General features: G+C 44.3%; 1 protein-coding gene across 1 annotated transcript in view; it reads left to right on the top strand.

Annotated features, from left to right (window-relative positions):
• Positions 1–16,736, top strand: part of cmip (c-Maf inducing protein) — a 39,967-nt gene that overhangs the window by 18,042 nt on the left and 5,189 nt on the right. The window contains exons 2-20 of the mRNA XM_020456249.2: positions 7,843–7,968; positions 8,057–8,107; positions 8,302–8,463; positions 8,658–8,699; positions 10,293–10,355; positions 10,771–10,851; positions 11,011–11,114; positions 11,249–11,353; positions 11,802–12,203; positions 12,675–12,740; positions 13,368–13,394; positions 13,503–13,551; positions 13,649–13,756; positions 13,851–13,967; positions 14,079–14,219; positions 14,588–14,635; positions 14,851–14,997; positions 15,150–15,255; positions 16,585–16,655. Coding sequence (XP_020311838.1) covers positions 7,843–7,968; positions 8,057–8,107; positions 8,302–8,463; positions 8,658–8,699; positions 10,293–10,355; positions 10,771–10,851; positions 11,011–11,114; positions 11,249–11,353; positions 11,802–12,203; positions 12,675–12,740; positions 13,368–13,394; positions 13,503–13,551; positions 13,649–13,756; positions 13,851–13,967; positions 14,079–14,219; positions 14,588–14,635; positions 14,851–14,997; positions 15,150–15,255; positions 16,585–16,655 — 2,016 coding nt within the window. The remainder of the gene's footprint in view (positions 1–7,842; positions 7,969–8,056; positions 8,108–8,301; positions 8,464–8,657; positions 8,700–10,292; positions 10,356–10,770; positions 10,852–11,010; positions 11,115–11,248; positions 11,354–11,801; positions 12,204–12,674; positions 12,741–13,367; positions 13,395–13,502; positions 13,552–13,648; positions 13,757–13,850; positions 13,968–14,078; positions 14,220–14,587; positions 14,636–14,850; positions 14,998–15,149; positions 15,256–16,584; positions 16,656–16,736) is intronic.

Genomic DNA, 16,736 nt, shown 5'->3' with positions numbered 1-16,736 from the left:
AGTTTTTGTTCACGTGAAAGAGCTTGATGCTTTTGACCCGCTCCATTGCAGCTCCGTCTATGTCAATGGGGCGTGTTCACAATCAGCTCCTACGCTTTGTTGACATTGAGGGAGAGGTTCCTGGCACTACTCCACCTGGTATCTCACCTCCCTGTAGGCTGTCTCGTTGTTGTTGGTAATCAGGCCTACCACTGTTGTCATCAGCGAGCTTGATGATTGAGTTGGAGACATGCGTAGCCAAACTGTCATGGGTGAACAGGGAGTGCAGGAGGGGTAGAAACAAACACACCCCTCGGGGGCCCCTGTGTTGAGGATCAGTGTGGCGAAGGTGTTGTCTACCTTCAACACTTAGTTAAGGTCGGGCCTTCAGGAAGTCTAGGGCCCAGTTGCACAGAGAGGGGTTCAGTGATGAGCTTGGACAGCTCTATGGTGTTGAAGTTTAAGCTGTAGTTAAACAGCATTGCTTGAATGTCTTACTCACGTTGGCCACGGAGATCGGGATCACACAGACCTCGCGAGCTGTAGGGGTCATGTCTGCGGCTCTTTTTTTCCCCCCTGAGGCTGGCAAAGAATGTGGTTAGTGTTTGAGTGAGCTGTCAGTGTCCGTGACATGGTTTCTTGGCAATTTCTCTCATGGGATAGCTGTGATTTCTCAGAACAAGATTAGACTGAGTTTCAGAAGAAAGATCTTTGTTTCTGGCCATTTTTGAGCCTGAAATCTAATCAAACCCACAAATGCTGATGCTCCAGATACTCAACTAGTCTAAAGAAGGCGAGTTTTGTTTCTTTAATCAGCACAACCGTTTTCAGCTGTGCTAACATAATGGCAAAAGGGTTTTCTAAAGATCAGTTAGCCTTTTTTAAATGATAAACTTGGATTAGCTAACACAACGTGCCATTGGAACACAGGAGTGATGGTTGCTGATAATGGGCCTCTGTACCCATATGTAGATATTCCATGAATCAGCCGTTTCCAGCAACATTAGTCATTTACAACATTAACCATGTCTACACTGTATTTCTGATCAATTTTATGTTATTTTAATGGACAAAAAAAGTCATTTAAAAAAAAAAAAAAAAAAAGGACATTTTCTAAGTGACCCCAAACTTTTGAAAGGTAGTGTACACCGGATAGATGCAGTGAAATGTGTTTTACTCCGGCGTTGCTGTTTTGGTGTAGCTCTCGAGATGAATGAGGCTGCCTCGTAAGTCCAAAAAGGATCCAGGCCAAGGAAGTCAACATGTTGGTGAGTGACCGCCGTTTTGATGTCCAGATGTTGTTTTTGGCTGTAGGAAACATTCTGAGCAAATAATGTACGAAATAATACTTTAAATAATAAATACTGCAAACGTGGCTAGGAACTAGAAACAGGGTGAAGTGTCTGTCTGTGCCATCTTGTACTAAACTACTGTAAGTTTGAGGTTGCCACCTTTTTTGTTGTAACCCAATTTGTACAGTAACACTGGAGCAGGTGCTAGCAAATATACTGTAACGATCCTGGGTTTATAAGCGTGAAAATCGACTCTGCCGCACGAGCATGCTTTTACAGCACAGTCGATAGCGCGCCGGACCTCGGGCTCGAAGGTCAGGGGTTCGAGACCTGCTCCCTGCTGTTTCATTACATTGGTGTCGGAAGTGATCGGACCTTGCATCCACGACCGTGCGTGTGCTTGGCACAACATGTAAAGTGTTGGTCCTATGTTTCGTGAGCTGAAATAAAAGTGCCCAGAAATGTTCCATACACACGAAAAGCTTATTCATCTCAAAAGTTGTGCACAAAGTTGTTACATCCCTGTTAGTTTGAGGATATCCCTGCTGGCCAAACCCTCCCTAACCCGGACGACACTGAGCCAATTGTGCGCCGCCCTATGGGCCTCTCTGTCGTGGCAGGCAACAGAGCCTGGACTCAAACCCAGAATCTCTGGTGGCACAGCTAGCACTGCAATGCAGTGCCTTAGACCACTGCGCCACCTGGGAGGCCTACCACAGATGTTTTAAGGGAGCGTGCAATTAGCATGTTGACTGCAGGAACGTCTACCAAATCTGACAGAGAATGTAATGTTAATTTCTCTACCATAAGCTGCTTCCAGCATCGTTGTAGAGATTTTGGCAGTAAGTCTAACCGGCCTCAACCGCAGACCATGTGTAACCACGCCTACCCAGGACCTCCACATCCAGCTTCTTCACCTGCAGGATTGTCTGAGAGCAGCCAATCGAACATCTGATGAAACTGATGAGTATTTCTGTCTGTCTTAAAGCCTTTTTTGGGGGGAAAAACTCATTCTGATTGGCTGGGTCTGGTTCCCCAGTGGGTGGTCCTGGCTCCCAGGTGATTGCGCTTATTTCCATTCATGTGTAATCAATAGATTAGGGCCTAATGAATTTATTTCAATTGACTGATTTCCTTATATAAACTGTAACTCAAAATTGTTGCATTTTATATTTTGTTCAGTATGTATGTATTTGTGTATCCAATAATCTGAGACACTACAGTACATGGGATCCTTGGTATTTCTAAGTGCGGGAGTAATCGAGGGGTGAAAGAAAGGACAGTGAGCTGGTTAATGTGGCATGAGGAGAACTCATCATATGAGAGCCTTTGGAAACGCAGCTGTGGTGAGGTCCTGACTGGGCTCTATTTTGTCTCTGTCACAGATCTCATAGTACATGTCCCAACGTGATACCGTTTAGATTTATTTCGTTTTGTGTTTTGTAATGTTCATAGTGAAATCCCAGTTACAGGGTCCTTCACAATAGCTTGTTTTAGACTGCAGCCTGGTGGGTAATTTACAACCTACTGTTTGGTTCCTTATTATTATGGAGGGAAGTTACTGTAGTAATAATAGTAACCTGTTTTGTCACAGTAGCTCTACTGTGTGTGCAGCTGTTTAACACACAGTTCTGCATCATTCATTTTGACACAGTACAGTGGCCATTTGCATGAAATTTGGGAAGTCATGTTTGCACAATCATATTCTTAAAAAAGTGGCGCAGCGGTCTAAGGCACTGCATTTCAGTGCAAGAGGCGTCACTGCAGTACCTGGTTCGACTCCAGGCTGCATCACATCCGTCTGTGATTGGGAGTCACATAGGGCGGCGCACAATTGACCCAGCGTTGGCCGGGGTAGGCCGTCATTGTAAATAAGAATTGGTTCTTAACTGACTTGCCTAGTTAAGGATAAATAAATCCAAGCCAAGTGTCATATATTTCCGTTAGTTATGTAATGGTTATTTTCCAGCATTGTATAATGCAATGCTTGATCAATTTGCTCTGTATCCCATAATCTATTTCACTTTGATCTTATCTTCCAAATGCCAAAAATGTTTATTTAATATTTTTTAGATGTATTATAAATTGTTACATTTGTGCAATTTATTATTATTTTTTAAATTTACTTTACCACCTTTTTACCTTGGCATCTCAGTGACTCCTCTTGCACTGTGATGCAGTGCCTTAGACCGCTGCGCCACTCAGGAGCCCGAATGTTGAAAGTACTTTCCTAAAGTACTCTGCTAGTATTTATAGTACAACAGAACCACAGTCGGTGTAAAGTTGATCAAGGAATTGGCAAAGAGGAAACCACACCGTGTCAAATGTTTATTGGGTGAGAGAAGAGAACAGGGTAAAGGTTGCATACACGTGCACATCCACTACAGCTTGTCTCTGGTGTATCGCTGATTAGATCAAACCACACATTGTGCAAGTCACAATCAGTATATGGAGTTGTCCCCATACACCAGTCACAGCTTGAATTGATTCACCTCCAGTCCACTAGGTCATGCCTGATAATGCGCCTCCAATATCTCACCTTCTGCAGACTGATGCTGTGTTACAAAGTTATGTGCCTTTCAACCACTGTATCCTCTCTCTAAATCACTCAGTTTCAGGCTGCAATTGAGAATTTCATTTCATAAAAGCTACCCAGAGGCAACTGCCATCTACTGGTCTCGGATGTTTATAACATGTGCTAATTAGAAAATGGTGGAGAGTACTTGGCTAGCAATTCCCATAATGGCTATATAATGGAAGGAGAGATGTGATGCTGCATATTGTGAATAGGTGTTTTTTAATGCATCTTTTAGTTGCATCAGAATGCAAAAGGACCTGGTAATATTGGTTTACCTATACATTCACAATGAATGAATTGTCTGTGTTTTCTATCTTTTTGAGTTGTTTTTTGTTTTGTCAAATGACATGCATCAACAGATATGTTGATATAAACATCCTATCAAGACACATGGGGTATGATCATTTATTAAGGTGAGCACAGTATTGAATAGGCTTGGGAGATACAGTGGGGCAAAAAAGTATTTAGTCAGCCACCATTTGCAAGTTCTCCCACTTAAAAAGATGAGATGCCTGTAATTTTCATCATAGGTTCACTTCAACTATGACAGACAAAATGAGAGGGAAAAAAATCCAGAAAATCACATTGTAGGATTTTTTATGAATTTATTTGCAAATTATGGTGGAAAATAAGTATTGCATATAATTAGTATATTTGGATAGAAAATATTCTAAAGTTTCCAAAACTGTTACAATAATGTATAACATATGGCAGGCAAAAACCTTAGATTTCCCACTTCCTGGTTGGATTTTTCTAAGGATTGTCGTTTTAAAGTGATTGCCTATCCAATATACTGTCTATGGGTTCAGATTGCACTTCCTAAGGCTTCCACTAGATGTCAACACTCTTTAAAAAATTGTTTCAGGCTTCTATTGTGAAAGGGGAGCGAATAAGAGCTGTTTCAACCAGTGGTCAGGCTGAAAGCCTTGAGGAGTTTGTCGCGCCCTGCCATGAGCACAAGCTCCGTTCCCTTGCCTTTCTAATGACAAAGGAATTGTCCGGTTGGAATATTATTGAAGATATATGAGAAAAAACATCCTAAAGATTGATTATATACATCGTTTGACATGTTTCTACAAACTATAATGGAACTTTTTTGACTTTTCGTCTGGACTTTGTGAGCGCGCTTTGCATTTGGATAACTGGACTAAACGCACAAAAAAAGGGAGGTATTTGGACATAAAGATGAACTTTATCGAACAAAACTAACATTTATTGTCTAACATGGAGACCTGGGAGTGCCATCAGACGAAGATCATCAAAGGTAAGTGATTCATTTTAATGCTATTTCTGACTTTTGTGACACCTCTCCTTGGTTGGAAAATGGCTGTATGGTTTTCCGTGGCTAGGCGCTGACTTAACATAATCGCATGGTGTGCTTTCGCCGTAAAGCCTTTTTGAAATCCGACACCGTGGCTGGATTAACAAGAAGTTTATCTTTTAAAATGGTGTATAATACTTGGATGTTTGAGGAATTTTAATTATGAGATTTCTGTTTGAATTCGGCGCCCTGCAATTTCACTGGCTGTTGGCGAGGTGGAACGCTAGCGTCCCACATATCCCAGAGGGGTTAACACCCGCCAGCTTAACCAATGTGTTGGAGGAAACACCATTCAACTGACGACCGAAGTCAGCTTGGAAGCACTTGGCCTGCCACAAGGAGTGATGAGTCACGTAAAGCCCCCCCGGACAAACCCTCCCCTAACCCGGATGACGCTGGGCTGATTGTGTGCCGCCCTATGGGACTCCCAGTCACGGCCTGGGATCGAATCCGGGTCTGTAGTGACGCCTCAAGCACTGCGATGCATTGCCTTAGACTGCTACACCATCTTTTTGATATTTTTTTAATACATTTGAATATTTGTTGCTACTTTTTAAGTAAATACCTGCTGTCAACTTGTGCAATGTTAGAGAAGATTGCCTTCATTTTACCTGTCACAATTGTTAATTATGAAGCTTACCGGTAGTCCCCAGTCACGTGGTGTTTGTTTACAAGCACACAATAAGGAGAGTCCGGAGCCTTGTGAGTTGCGAACACGCGCCAGAAGAATGTTTGCCTGCTAGATATCTCATAACTATTAAGCTAACTTTCTAAAATGTGCTAAATGCTCTGCAATGTGCCATTTTGATTTTCAAATTTAGTAGCTAAGTGGTTAGCTTCTACCGAAATCAAGCTTCGCTTGGAAACAGCAGAGAATCCCCCCCCCTCGATCAAACGCCTTTGTCTAATATTTGTTTTGTGTGCAACAAACTGGGAGTAGCATTTTTGAGTTACTTGTATAACTTTGAGCTGGGATGTCTGTCCTGCAAATGGTTTAGAGCAGAGATTGCACACATTTGATACAATGCGCTCTTTAGCATTTAGTTAATTTTCTCTATGGGATTATACATGTACTTATTAGCATTGCTAACATTTGGATTGCAGAGGTGAAGTGGGTTTTGAAAATAGCGCCCCTTGTGGTTAGTGTTGGTATTACCGAATATCCTGGGATGGTATAAGGTCGGTATAATCTGGATACCGCCCAAGCCTGGTGTTGAAATAGGAATTGTGTTTATTATTAGAGCTACAGAATTGATCATGAACACTGAGATCTGCTGTGAGAATATTAATTGAGCAGGGTCAACAGATTTTCTTTATTGTTCATATGATCACTTTGCCAGTTCAGCTTAATACAGAGATTCTTTCTGCACATCTTTGTCCACCTGGTTCTCCCTGGAAACACAAAAAAAACAAGTCTCGATTTCACCTACTAGTTTCCATGGCAACATAGCTGTTTTGGGGAGGAGAGCTGTACTCCACTTCTCTTAAGAAAAGCATAATTAAAAAGGACAGAATGAGATGAAGAAAGACCGTGAGGAAAACATGAGGAGTGAATGCTAGAGGAAGATAGATTGGTGCGGGTTACCACAGCAAGGTGTTGTGCAGGATATGACTTCTGATGGTTATTTTAATCTGTTTGCTCCTGTTCTATATTGACTTTTTCATTTGAGTTTCTCAGAGATGCAAGCTTCTATTGTGAATTTCGTATTTTATTTGTGTGTGTGCGCGTGTGTCCAAGTACATGCACTTTACGTTCAATTAAAAATGGTTTTGAAGAATGACTTGTTTTCAAGATAAATATGTGATATAGAAATAGTGTGTAATGAAAACCATCCTGATTTCACAATATGGCTACTACATTTCAAGCATCTCCATCTAAGGAGCGAGATGCGATGAACAGCTAGCTTGCTCTATCACCTAGAGAGCGAGATGTAAATAAAGGGAATTTGTTTGTTCTTTTACAGGGGGAGGGAGACACAGGGAGGAACTGCTTATTTGTTCTATTACACAGGAGAGGCAGAAAAGGAGAGATGCAAATAAACGAACAGCCTGTTTAACTTCAATGAGGGCGACATAAACTAAGGAACTCCGTTAATTTGAATTTACAAGGAAAACGTCACAAAGAAATGGCTCCGGTGTGCTAGTGCAGAGGGAGGGCATCGGAAGTAAAAGGAACAGCTTGCAGATTTTGACTGGAGGAAAGGTGTCACTAATAACGGAACAGAGGGATGGAGATGCAGAAACAGCCTGTTGTCATTTCAGGCCATGTGACCAGAAATGCAACAGTCAATCGTGCAACTGAAAAATGTTTTTTGTTTTTTTCTCTCCCTCGCTTTACCCCTCTAGTTCTTTTTTCCCCTTAACTTTCCTTTACTAGTATCAATTCCCAAATATTCAAGGATTTACGTCACAATAAAGTAAATGCATGACCCAAATGCAGAAGTAGGCCTTTTCACATAGTCCTGTATTTTCACATAGTCCTATAAGGACATCTCTGTTGGGTGTTGAATACTGCCTTGTACAAGTTGTCTGTACAGTGATCATTGTGACTTACCAATGAGCGATTGTTTGTTAACACTGCTTGCCTGTGTTGGTCTTGTATTCGTCTTCACAAGTGTGTAGCCTATATGAATGAGTGGTTGACATTATTTCTCTCCTCTACTGGTCTCTAGCCCACGGGGTACATGGAGGCTGCCCTGTCCTACAGCACCATAGAGGACCTGCAGCTGCTCTCCTGGGATAACGCCCCCAAATACTGTGTGCAGCTCAGCTTCCCCGGGGGCACCGTCCTCCTGCAGGTATGGTTTGCCCCCCTCCCTCCCTCTTCATGTCGTGTGTGTGTGCCAATCATGTATCTTTTACTTGACTGACTATGTGCCCTAACAGGCAGCCAACAGCTATCTGCGGGACCAGTGGTTTAATTCTCTACAGTGGAAGGTAGGATTACTAAGTATTCATTGGTTTGTGTTCATGGGGGTTCAACAAGATTCACAGCACTTTGGGCAGAGATTTTATCTGTAGTCTACACAGAATGCTGCATACATTTCCTTTATGCATTTTTGCGTTGGTTTGATAAGCACATAAAACTATCTGTATGTGAGTATGTGTGTGCCTCCTTTATTTCCAACCAGAAAAAGATCTATAAGTACCGTAAGGTTCTGAACAACCCAAGTCGCTGGGAGGTGGTTCTGAAGGAGATCAGATTGCTGGTGGACATGGCCCTGACCTCTCCCCTGCAGGATGAGTCCATCCACCAGGCCCCCCTGCAAATCATCTCCACCCTGCTGGCCGAGGTAGGCCAATCTGCAGGCCACACACACACACACACACACAGACCTGCTACTGGGAGGTCAGCTCAAAACCCACAGATGTCTGCTGTTTGGCAGAATAAAAGTTGTTTGGGTGTGTGTCTATTACATTTATTTGTCTGAGCTCTCTGTGTTGGTGATCATACCAGTCTTATTTCTGTTGTCCCCTTCCTCCTCAGAACACCAACCTCAGCACTCAGGACCATGAGAACATCATTGTGGTGAGTTTGAAGTTGCTGTTATAGTGTAATGGTAGATTCATCAGGATGTGTTTGTGTCCCTAACCCCATGGGACCTGGCCACTAGATATGGGATGTTGCAGCTCTTGAGGTACAGTTTAATGTACACTTTTTTTCTTCTTTTTTTTTACATGGGAGCAGTTGCTCACCTCATTTACCTGCCTTGGGGTGAATTACGAGCTAAGATGATGAGAGAATTATAGGTACACCTGTGTATTTTTAGGGTGACTTCTGCAGTAACTCTTAGGAATTACAGGCTAGGCTTAAGCTCTCGTGGACATATTATGTAAACATCAATGGTTGAGCATCTGACCAAATTATGCAAGATTTTAGTTTCGGCTTAACCGAGATTAGGCTAGCACTCTTTATTCACCCATGGCAGGTAAATCAGCTGTATGCCCGGGCTACACTTGGAATACACTGTCCAACGAAATGCTTACAGCTTCCTTCTCGATAATGCAACAACAATAAAAATACGAACGTAAAGTAAATGGCTCAGTAGAATAGAATACACATTTTAGCGTAAGTACAATACAAATGGGCACAATTTATAGTCCAATATTTGCAAATGTTTTGGAAGGGGGATTGGGGGAAAAATGCTTAAATTGTGTGGTATTTAGCAATAATAATGTGAGTCTGGTAGCAGCAGTTGTAGCGTGTATGTGTGCGGGTGCGTGCGTGAGAGAATGCATGTGCGATTAGGTGCGGAGAATCAGAGCAGGTCGTTGGTTCAGTTATCTTGTTCACTAGTCAGATAGCTTGTAGTACTTTAGTTTATTTTTTGTACTTTTGTCCCTTTTTTATCTCCAATTTCGTGATATCCAAATGTTAGTTACAGTCTTGTCCCATCGCTGCAACTCCCAGACTCAGGAGAGCCGAAGGTAGATAGCCATGCATCCTCTGAAACACGACCCCGCCAAGCCGCACTGGTTCTTGACACACTGCTCGCTTAACCCGGAAGCCATCCGCGCCAAATGTGTCGGAGGAAACACTGTACATTTGCCGACCGAAGTCAGCGTGCTAGCGCACGGGCCAGCCACAAGTAGTCGCTAGAGTGCGATGGGAGGAGGACATCCTGGCCAGCCAAACCCTCCCCTAACACAGACGACTCAGGGCCAATTGTGCGCCGCCTCATAGGTCTACCGGTCGTGGCCGGCTGCAACACAGCCTGGGATTGAACCCAGGTCTGTAGTGCCTTATACCACTGCGTCACTCAGGAGGTCCGGCTAGTACTGTTTCACCCAATTTATGTATACTGTATTCTAGTCATGCCTCATACTATATAACTTATTATAAAAACAATTCTGGATTGTTTTTTTTGTTTTTTTCGTTTTTATTGCTAGGTATTACTGTGCTGTTGGAGCTAGAAACACAAGTGTTTCGCTGCACCTGCTATAACATCTATAAATCTGTGTATGTGACCAATAAACTTTGATTTGATTTAGTAGAAACTGTCTCTGAGCCTGTTTATCAGACCTCATGCACATGGTCATTGTAAATAGAAGATCACATGGCTGGGGAAATTGTGAAGTTATATTAATCAGTCCTGTCTCTGGTATCTCTGTGTGTCCCTAGGCCATCGCTCCTCTCCTGGAAAATAACCACCCTCCACCGGACCTGTGTGAGTTCTTCTGCAAGGTAAAGATGGGCCCCACTTCAACCTGTTGTCAAAATCAAATCCCATAACTGCCTTGGCCCTTAGTGCTTGTGTAACGGAGTTGGATTGGTAACCTCACTACTCCGCTTGAAATGCCTCCACCTGCGCCATCGAATAGTTTGCTTTTCAGTGGCGTAGCTGGTTAAGGCATTGTCTAGAGGGTGGTCGCGTGTGTTTGCGAGGACAAAGGACAGATCAAGGTCCGGTAAGAGAAGGAAGCTGTACTGTTAAGCAAGCACAGTGACGTCCCTCACACTAGGGCCATTGTTGGAGCGGAAGATGGTTCCACTATGCTACCATGGCTGTCCTTAACAGCCCATGTACAGTTTATCCAGGCCTAGGTAATAGATTCACATTTATTGTTAAGGTGATGGAGTGAATGGTTGTTTTGTGCAGCACTGTCGGGAGCGTCCGCGGTCCATGGTTGTGATTGAAGTGTTCACCCCTGTGGTCCAGAGAATCCTCAAACACAACATGGTGAGCTGAGCGTTCCGTCTTGTTCCCTGTGTAGGTTCACACTCAGTTTGTTTCTTTTCTTCTGTGGTTATATATTGGAGTGTCAACGCCCACTGTGCCGCCTCTCGTCCTCTCTCTGTCCTCGTGTTTATTTCTCTGCCTCCTTTTTGTCTGTGCCAGGACTTTGGGAAGTGCCCCAGACTGCGTCTCTTCACTCAGGAGTACATCTTGGCTCTAAATGAACTCAACGCTGGGATGGAGGTCGTCAAGAAATTCATTCACAGGTGAGTCAGCGACATGTTTTTAGGACGGTGATTTTTTTCTTTTCTTCCACCAACAGTACTCCATGATTTACTCTGCTTTCTCCCTGTTCCATGGAGTCTATTGGGTGCTAATTGTGTGTGTGGCTGTGTTTCAGCATGCATGGCCCCACCGGGCAGTGCCCTCACCCCCGTGTCCTGCCCAACCTGGTGGCAGTGTGCTTGGCTGCCATCTACTCCTGCTACGAGGACTTCATCAACAGGTGAGTGATCTGCTGCACTGTAGATCCAACAAACAGACTCGACTCTCTGGCCCAATGAACGTCCCTGGTTAGCTTAGGTTACTCACCTTCCCTTTAAAAAATGTACAGAGGTGTTGACTTGAGTAATGAGTTATCATTATATCATCACCCCTGGGTCCTCAGCCCCTGTAGGAGAAAATTTGCTGGATTTCCGTTGCATTGTCACCCCAGAGAATCATTGCTCGGATACATGACCCTCAACACGCTCCCTCTAAGTATACAGGGGCTAATGCCGTTGTAACAGAGGCCTGGCTACAACCCCCAGCAGAATGACATGTATTCTAACTGTGGACTTCTGAGTGTTAGAGTCTTGAGACGATTATGTAATGTGTGATACAATGACTCTCCATTCTTCTATTACACAAAATGGTCTCTCCATCTCCCCAACAATATCTCTCTCTTTGTGCAGCCGGGACAACTCCCCCAGTCTGAAGGAGATAAGGAACGGCTGCCAGCAACAGAATGAGCGTAAACCCCCTCTGCCACTCCGCCTGCTCCGCCCAGAGCCCCTGACACCCGCACCCACAGGTCTGCTGTCCCTCTCCCCTCCCCCCTCAGCTCCCCTCCCCTCTCCCCCCACACTGCCCCTCTCTCCTCCGCCTTCCATCGTCAACTCCAGTGAGATCCTGGTGGAGTTGGAACGCAACAACAACACTGCCAACGCCAGGCGGAAGGGCCCAGGGGGAGGCGACAGTGAGCCCAACCTGATCGACTGTCTGCTGGTCAGCCCCGCCCTCAACGCCCTGTCAATCCAGCTGCCTGCCCAGGCCGACCGCGTGCTTGGCTGCTTCGCACTCATCCTCAAAATGCTGTGAGTTACCACTACTGTTACTGTATCCCCCCTGCCTTACTGTCTGCCTTACTGTGTGTGTTTAAATGTTAACAAGGGTTCATGTTTGGCACTATCTGTGTGGGCTGTGCTGAGTAGCTCAACACAGCTGCTGCCTCTGATGTCCTACTGGAGAATCATTCAAAAGGAAGGAGTGTCTGCTAGTGTGTCTCTGAATGGATGGATGACATGGGTGTGACGATGTTTTGCAAGAAGGAAGTGGCACAAGTGGTTCTATTATGTGTGTGGGAACAGGGAATGACTGTAACTGTGACACTTAACAGACAGGAATCTGATCCTCTCCTCGTCCCATTGAATTGATGGATTTGTTTGGCGTCATAGGGTGACACTCGGGATACCTCTCGTGATTCCCTGTGTGCCCAGCCCCCTGCTCTCATTATGTGTCCACCTTTCTGTTCTTACTCTTATCTCTTTCTCTCTGCAACCATTCAGGTCTGACTACGATGACTGGAGACCCGCCCTGGCTAGCCTGCTGCAGCCCATCCCATTCCCCAAAGAGTAAGTCTACTGCCCTGGCTCTACACCTATCCACTTCCACCTCTTGTGCTCCCTCACCTTTTCCTGGTCACTCCCCGGCCCTCCACCCTTCCTCCTCCAGGCTTTGGGGTCGGGGCTGGGACTTTGGGTGAGGGCCTGTCTCCGCCGTGTAGTGGCCTGGGAGTGGTGTTGACGTGGGTGTGCTGCTGAGGTGCCCTGCTGGGGATGAGGCGCCCCCCCTGAGTGGCTGTTGTAATTGGCTCCTCAGTCCGGGCCCTCATTACCAGTCACCTACAGAGGGATGTTGTTGTCACAGCCGGCAGACTCACCTGCTGCTCACCTGCGCACCAGAGCCTAATCCAAGCGTTCAGGCGTCATTAGAAAGGGCAACAACACTCCGACACAACTCCTAGAGGGATTGAGTCAGACAGAAAACACACACCCCCAACTTCCAATAGATTGACATGTATTTGTGTGTTGTTGCTCAGATATGTTCAATCCAACAAAAAAATGGGATGTGTTTCCTATGCGATCCAGCTGCAATCTGTTCAACATCTTACTGCATGTTTAAACATGTTTTATTCTCCATTTAATCATAATTATTGTATTTCATCTTGTTTTTAATGTGTATTCTTACCACCTCTTTAGGGCCCTTGCACATGCCAAATTTACGAAGTAAGTATCTACAGCCATGACTTCTAGTTAACAAATGTTACATTTCAGTTGCCATCCTACAAGGAAAGCATGAGGATTGTGCCTGACTTGTTTGTCTGTTTTGAACAGAGAGCTGAAACATGTTATTCAGAGGTTTGCAGAGGACCCCAGACAGGAGGTTAGTGTGTGTGCATCTCTGACCATACATCACTGTTTCGCCTTAGTTCAGTGTTGGATTTGTGTGTGTGGTAGTCATTGTTGTGTGGTTGTTGCAGGTCCACTCCTGTCTGCTCAGTGTGCGCTCAGGAAAGGACGGTTGGTTCCAGCTCTACAGTCCAGGGGGTGTGGCTTGTGATGATGATGGGGAGCTCTTTGCCAGCATGGTGAGTGATTGGTGGTGTTACCCTAATGATCCTGACCCTCATACCTACCTTCTGTTCTGATTGGCTGGACTTGACCTTTGACTCTCTCCTCCAGGTTCACATTCTTATGGGCTCCTGCTACAAAACTAAGAAGTTTCTCCTGTCCCTGGCTGAAAACAAGCTGGGGCCCTGCATGCTCCTGGCTCTGCGTGGGAACCAGACCATGGTTGAGGTGTGTGTGCCCTATGTACAGAGCTGACTTGTTTTTATTACTGTGTGTTTTTAGAGGTGTGAGTGCACAGGAAGCAGAGGTGACCTGTGTGTGTGTGTGTGTTTGTTTCAGATCCTGTGCCTGATGCTGGAGTACAACATCATCGAGAACAAGGACACCCAGCTGCAGATCATCTCCACCCTGGAGAGCACTCCGGTGGGCCTTCACATGTACGAGCAGCTGTGTGACAGGCAGAGGGAGCTCAAAGAGCTGGTGAGTTACTACCGCACTGTGCACAAACAAAGGCTCGAACACGACACGCTCAACCTCCCACTGCATTCCCAATTCTACTGTAATGTCTTCTCAAAATACACAAGGTCTGGGCTGTTAGTGGACAACAGTAGTTTCTGCTCAGTTAAAACTGTTACTACTCTACACTGTCCACTCTGCTATTTATCTATTCATTATCCCGTAATTACCTAGTGTTTCTGTATTGTTACTTCATGCAAATATGAACCCTTTATCTCATTTAAGAGACCTCCTATTTCATCGTTGGCACATTGCTCATAGACACCACCTGCTGTCTGAATAGGGAACTGCTGTAATCAGTCGCCATTTTTTTTTTTTCCTTTCTCCCTCAGCAAAGAAAAGGAGGCCCCACCCGACTCACTCTGCCCTCCAAGTCTACAGTGAGATTGGCTTTTATTACACTACTGCCATTTCCTCAAACATTATTTGTTTTTCTTTCACCCGAACATGTGATAATATTTTTTTATGCAAAATGTTCAAATGTAACTGTTACATTTTGTGAGAAAGATGACCTGACTCTCCATGTCTCAATTCAGTTTGAACATGTCTCTCCCTGCCTCTGTATCTGACCATGTCTCTGTGCATCTCTGAGTAGGATGCAGACCTTGCCAGGCTGCTGAGCTCTGGCTCCTTTGGGAACCTGGAGAACCTGAGTCTTGCCTTCACCAACGTCACCAGTGCCTGTGCTGAACAGCTCATCAAATTGCCCTCTCTCAAACAGCTCAACCTTTGGTCCACCCAGGTCAGAACACACACACACACACACACACACACACACACACACACACACATCACATCACATCACATTTTTTGTTTTTATTTGAACTTGATGAGTAATACTCTGTATGACTTTGAAAGACACATCCTCTCTTCCTGTTTTTGTCTTTCCTTCAGTTTGGAGATACAGGATTGCGGTTGTTGTCTGAACACTTGGCATGTCTGCAGGTGTTGAATCTGTGTGAGACACCCGTGACCGACGCCGGCCTGCTGTCCCTCAGCTGTAAGAACTCATCTAAATCATTTGACTATATGCTACTCACATATGGGGCAAAAAAGTATTTAGTCAGCCACCAATTGTGCAAGTTCTCCCACTTAAAAAGATGAGAGGCCTGTAATTTTCATCATAGGTACACTTCAACTATGACAGACAAAATGAGAGAAAAAAATCCAGAAAATCACATTGTAGGATTTTTTATGAATTTATTTGCAAATTATGGTGGAAAATAAGTATTTGGTCAATAACAAAAGTTTATCTCAATACTTTGTTATATACTCTTTGTTGGCAATGACAGAGGTCAAATGTTTTCTGTAAGTCTTCTCAAGATTTTCACACACTGTCGCTGGTATTTTGGCCCATTCCTCCATGCAGTGATGTTTTGGGGCTGTTGCTGGGCAACACGGACTTTCAACTCCCTCCAAAGTTTTCTATGGGGTTGAGATCTGGAGACTGGCTAGGCCACTCCAGGACCTTGAAATGCTTCTTACGAAGCCACTCCTTCGTTGCCCTGGCGGTGTGTTTGGGATCATTGTCATGCTGAAAGACCCAGCCACGTTTCATCTTCAATGCCCTTGCTGATGGAAGGAGGTTATCACTCAAAATCTCACGATACATGGCCCCATTCATTCTTTCCTTTACACGGATCAGTCGTCCTGGTCCCTTTGCAGAAAAACAGCCCCAAAGCATGATGTTTCCACCCCCATGCTTCACAGTAGGTATAGTGTTCTTTGGATGCAACTCAGTATTCTTTGTCCTCCAAACACGACGAGTTGAGTTTTTAACAAAAAGTTATATTTTGGTTTCATCTGACCATATGACATTCTCCCAATCTTCTTCTGGATCATCCAAATGTTCTTTGGAGTTTGGAGTGTGACTGTTTGAGGTTGTGGACAGGTGTCTATTATACTGATAACAAGTTCAAGCAAGTGCCATTAATACAGGTAACGAATGGAGGACAGAGGAGCCTCTTAAAGAAGAAGTTACAGGTCTGTGAGAGCCAGAAATCTTGCTTGTTTGTAGGTGACCAAATACTTATTTTCTACCATAATTTGCAAATAAATTAATTAAAAATCCTACAATGTGAATTTCTGGATTTTTTTCTCTCATTTTGTCTGTCATAGTTGAAGTGTACCTATGATGAACATTACAGGCTTCTCTCATCTTTTTAAGTGGGAGAACTTGCACAATTGGTGGCTGACTAAATACTTTTTTGCCCCACTATACTTCACACAACCTCATACATTCAGTATAGAACAGGCCTTCCACACAGCCTCCTAGATCTATATATGTTCATGTAGGTTAAGGTGACATGTTTATGCGTGTCTCTTCCAGCCATGAAGAGCCTGTGTAGTTTGAACATGAACAGCACAAAGCTCACAGCAGACACATACGAGGACTTAAAGGTAAGATGAACCGTGAGACCCTCTCTGTTGACAAGAACACCGAATTATAGTTTGTGGTATCTTATCTTTTCTCCTCTCTCT

Source organism: Oncorhynchus kisutch, linkage group LG22 (genome assembly GCF_002021735.2).
Source record: "Oncorhynchus kisutch isolate 150728-3 linkage group LG22, Okis_V2, whole genome shotgun sequence".
In the NCBI taxonomy this organism is placed as follows: Eukaryota; Metazoa; Chordata; class Actinopteri; order Salmoniformes; family Salmonidae; genus Oncorhynchus; species Oncorhynchus kisutch.
Note: the sequence above shows the minus strand (reverse complement) of the source record. Positions and strands in the feature narration are given on the sequence as shown.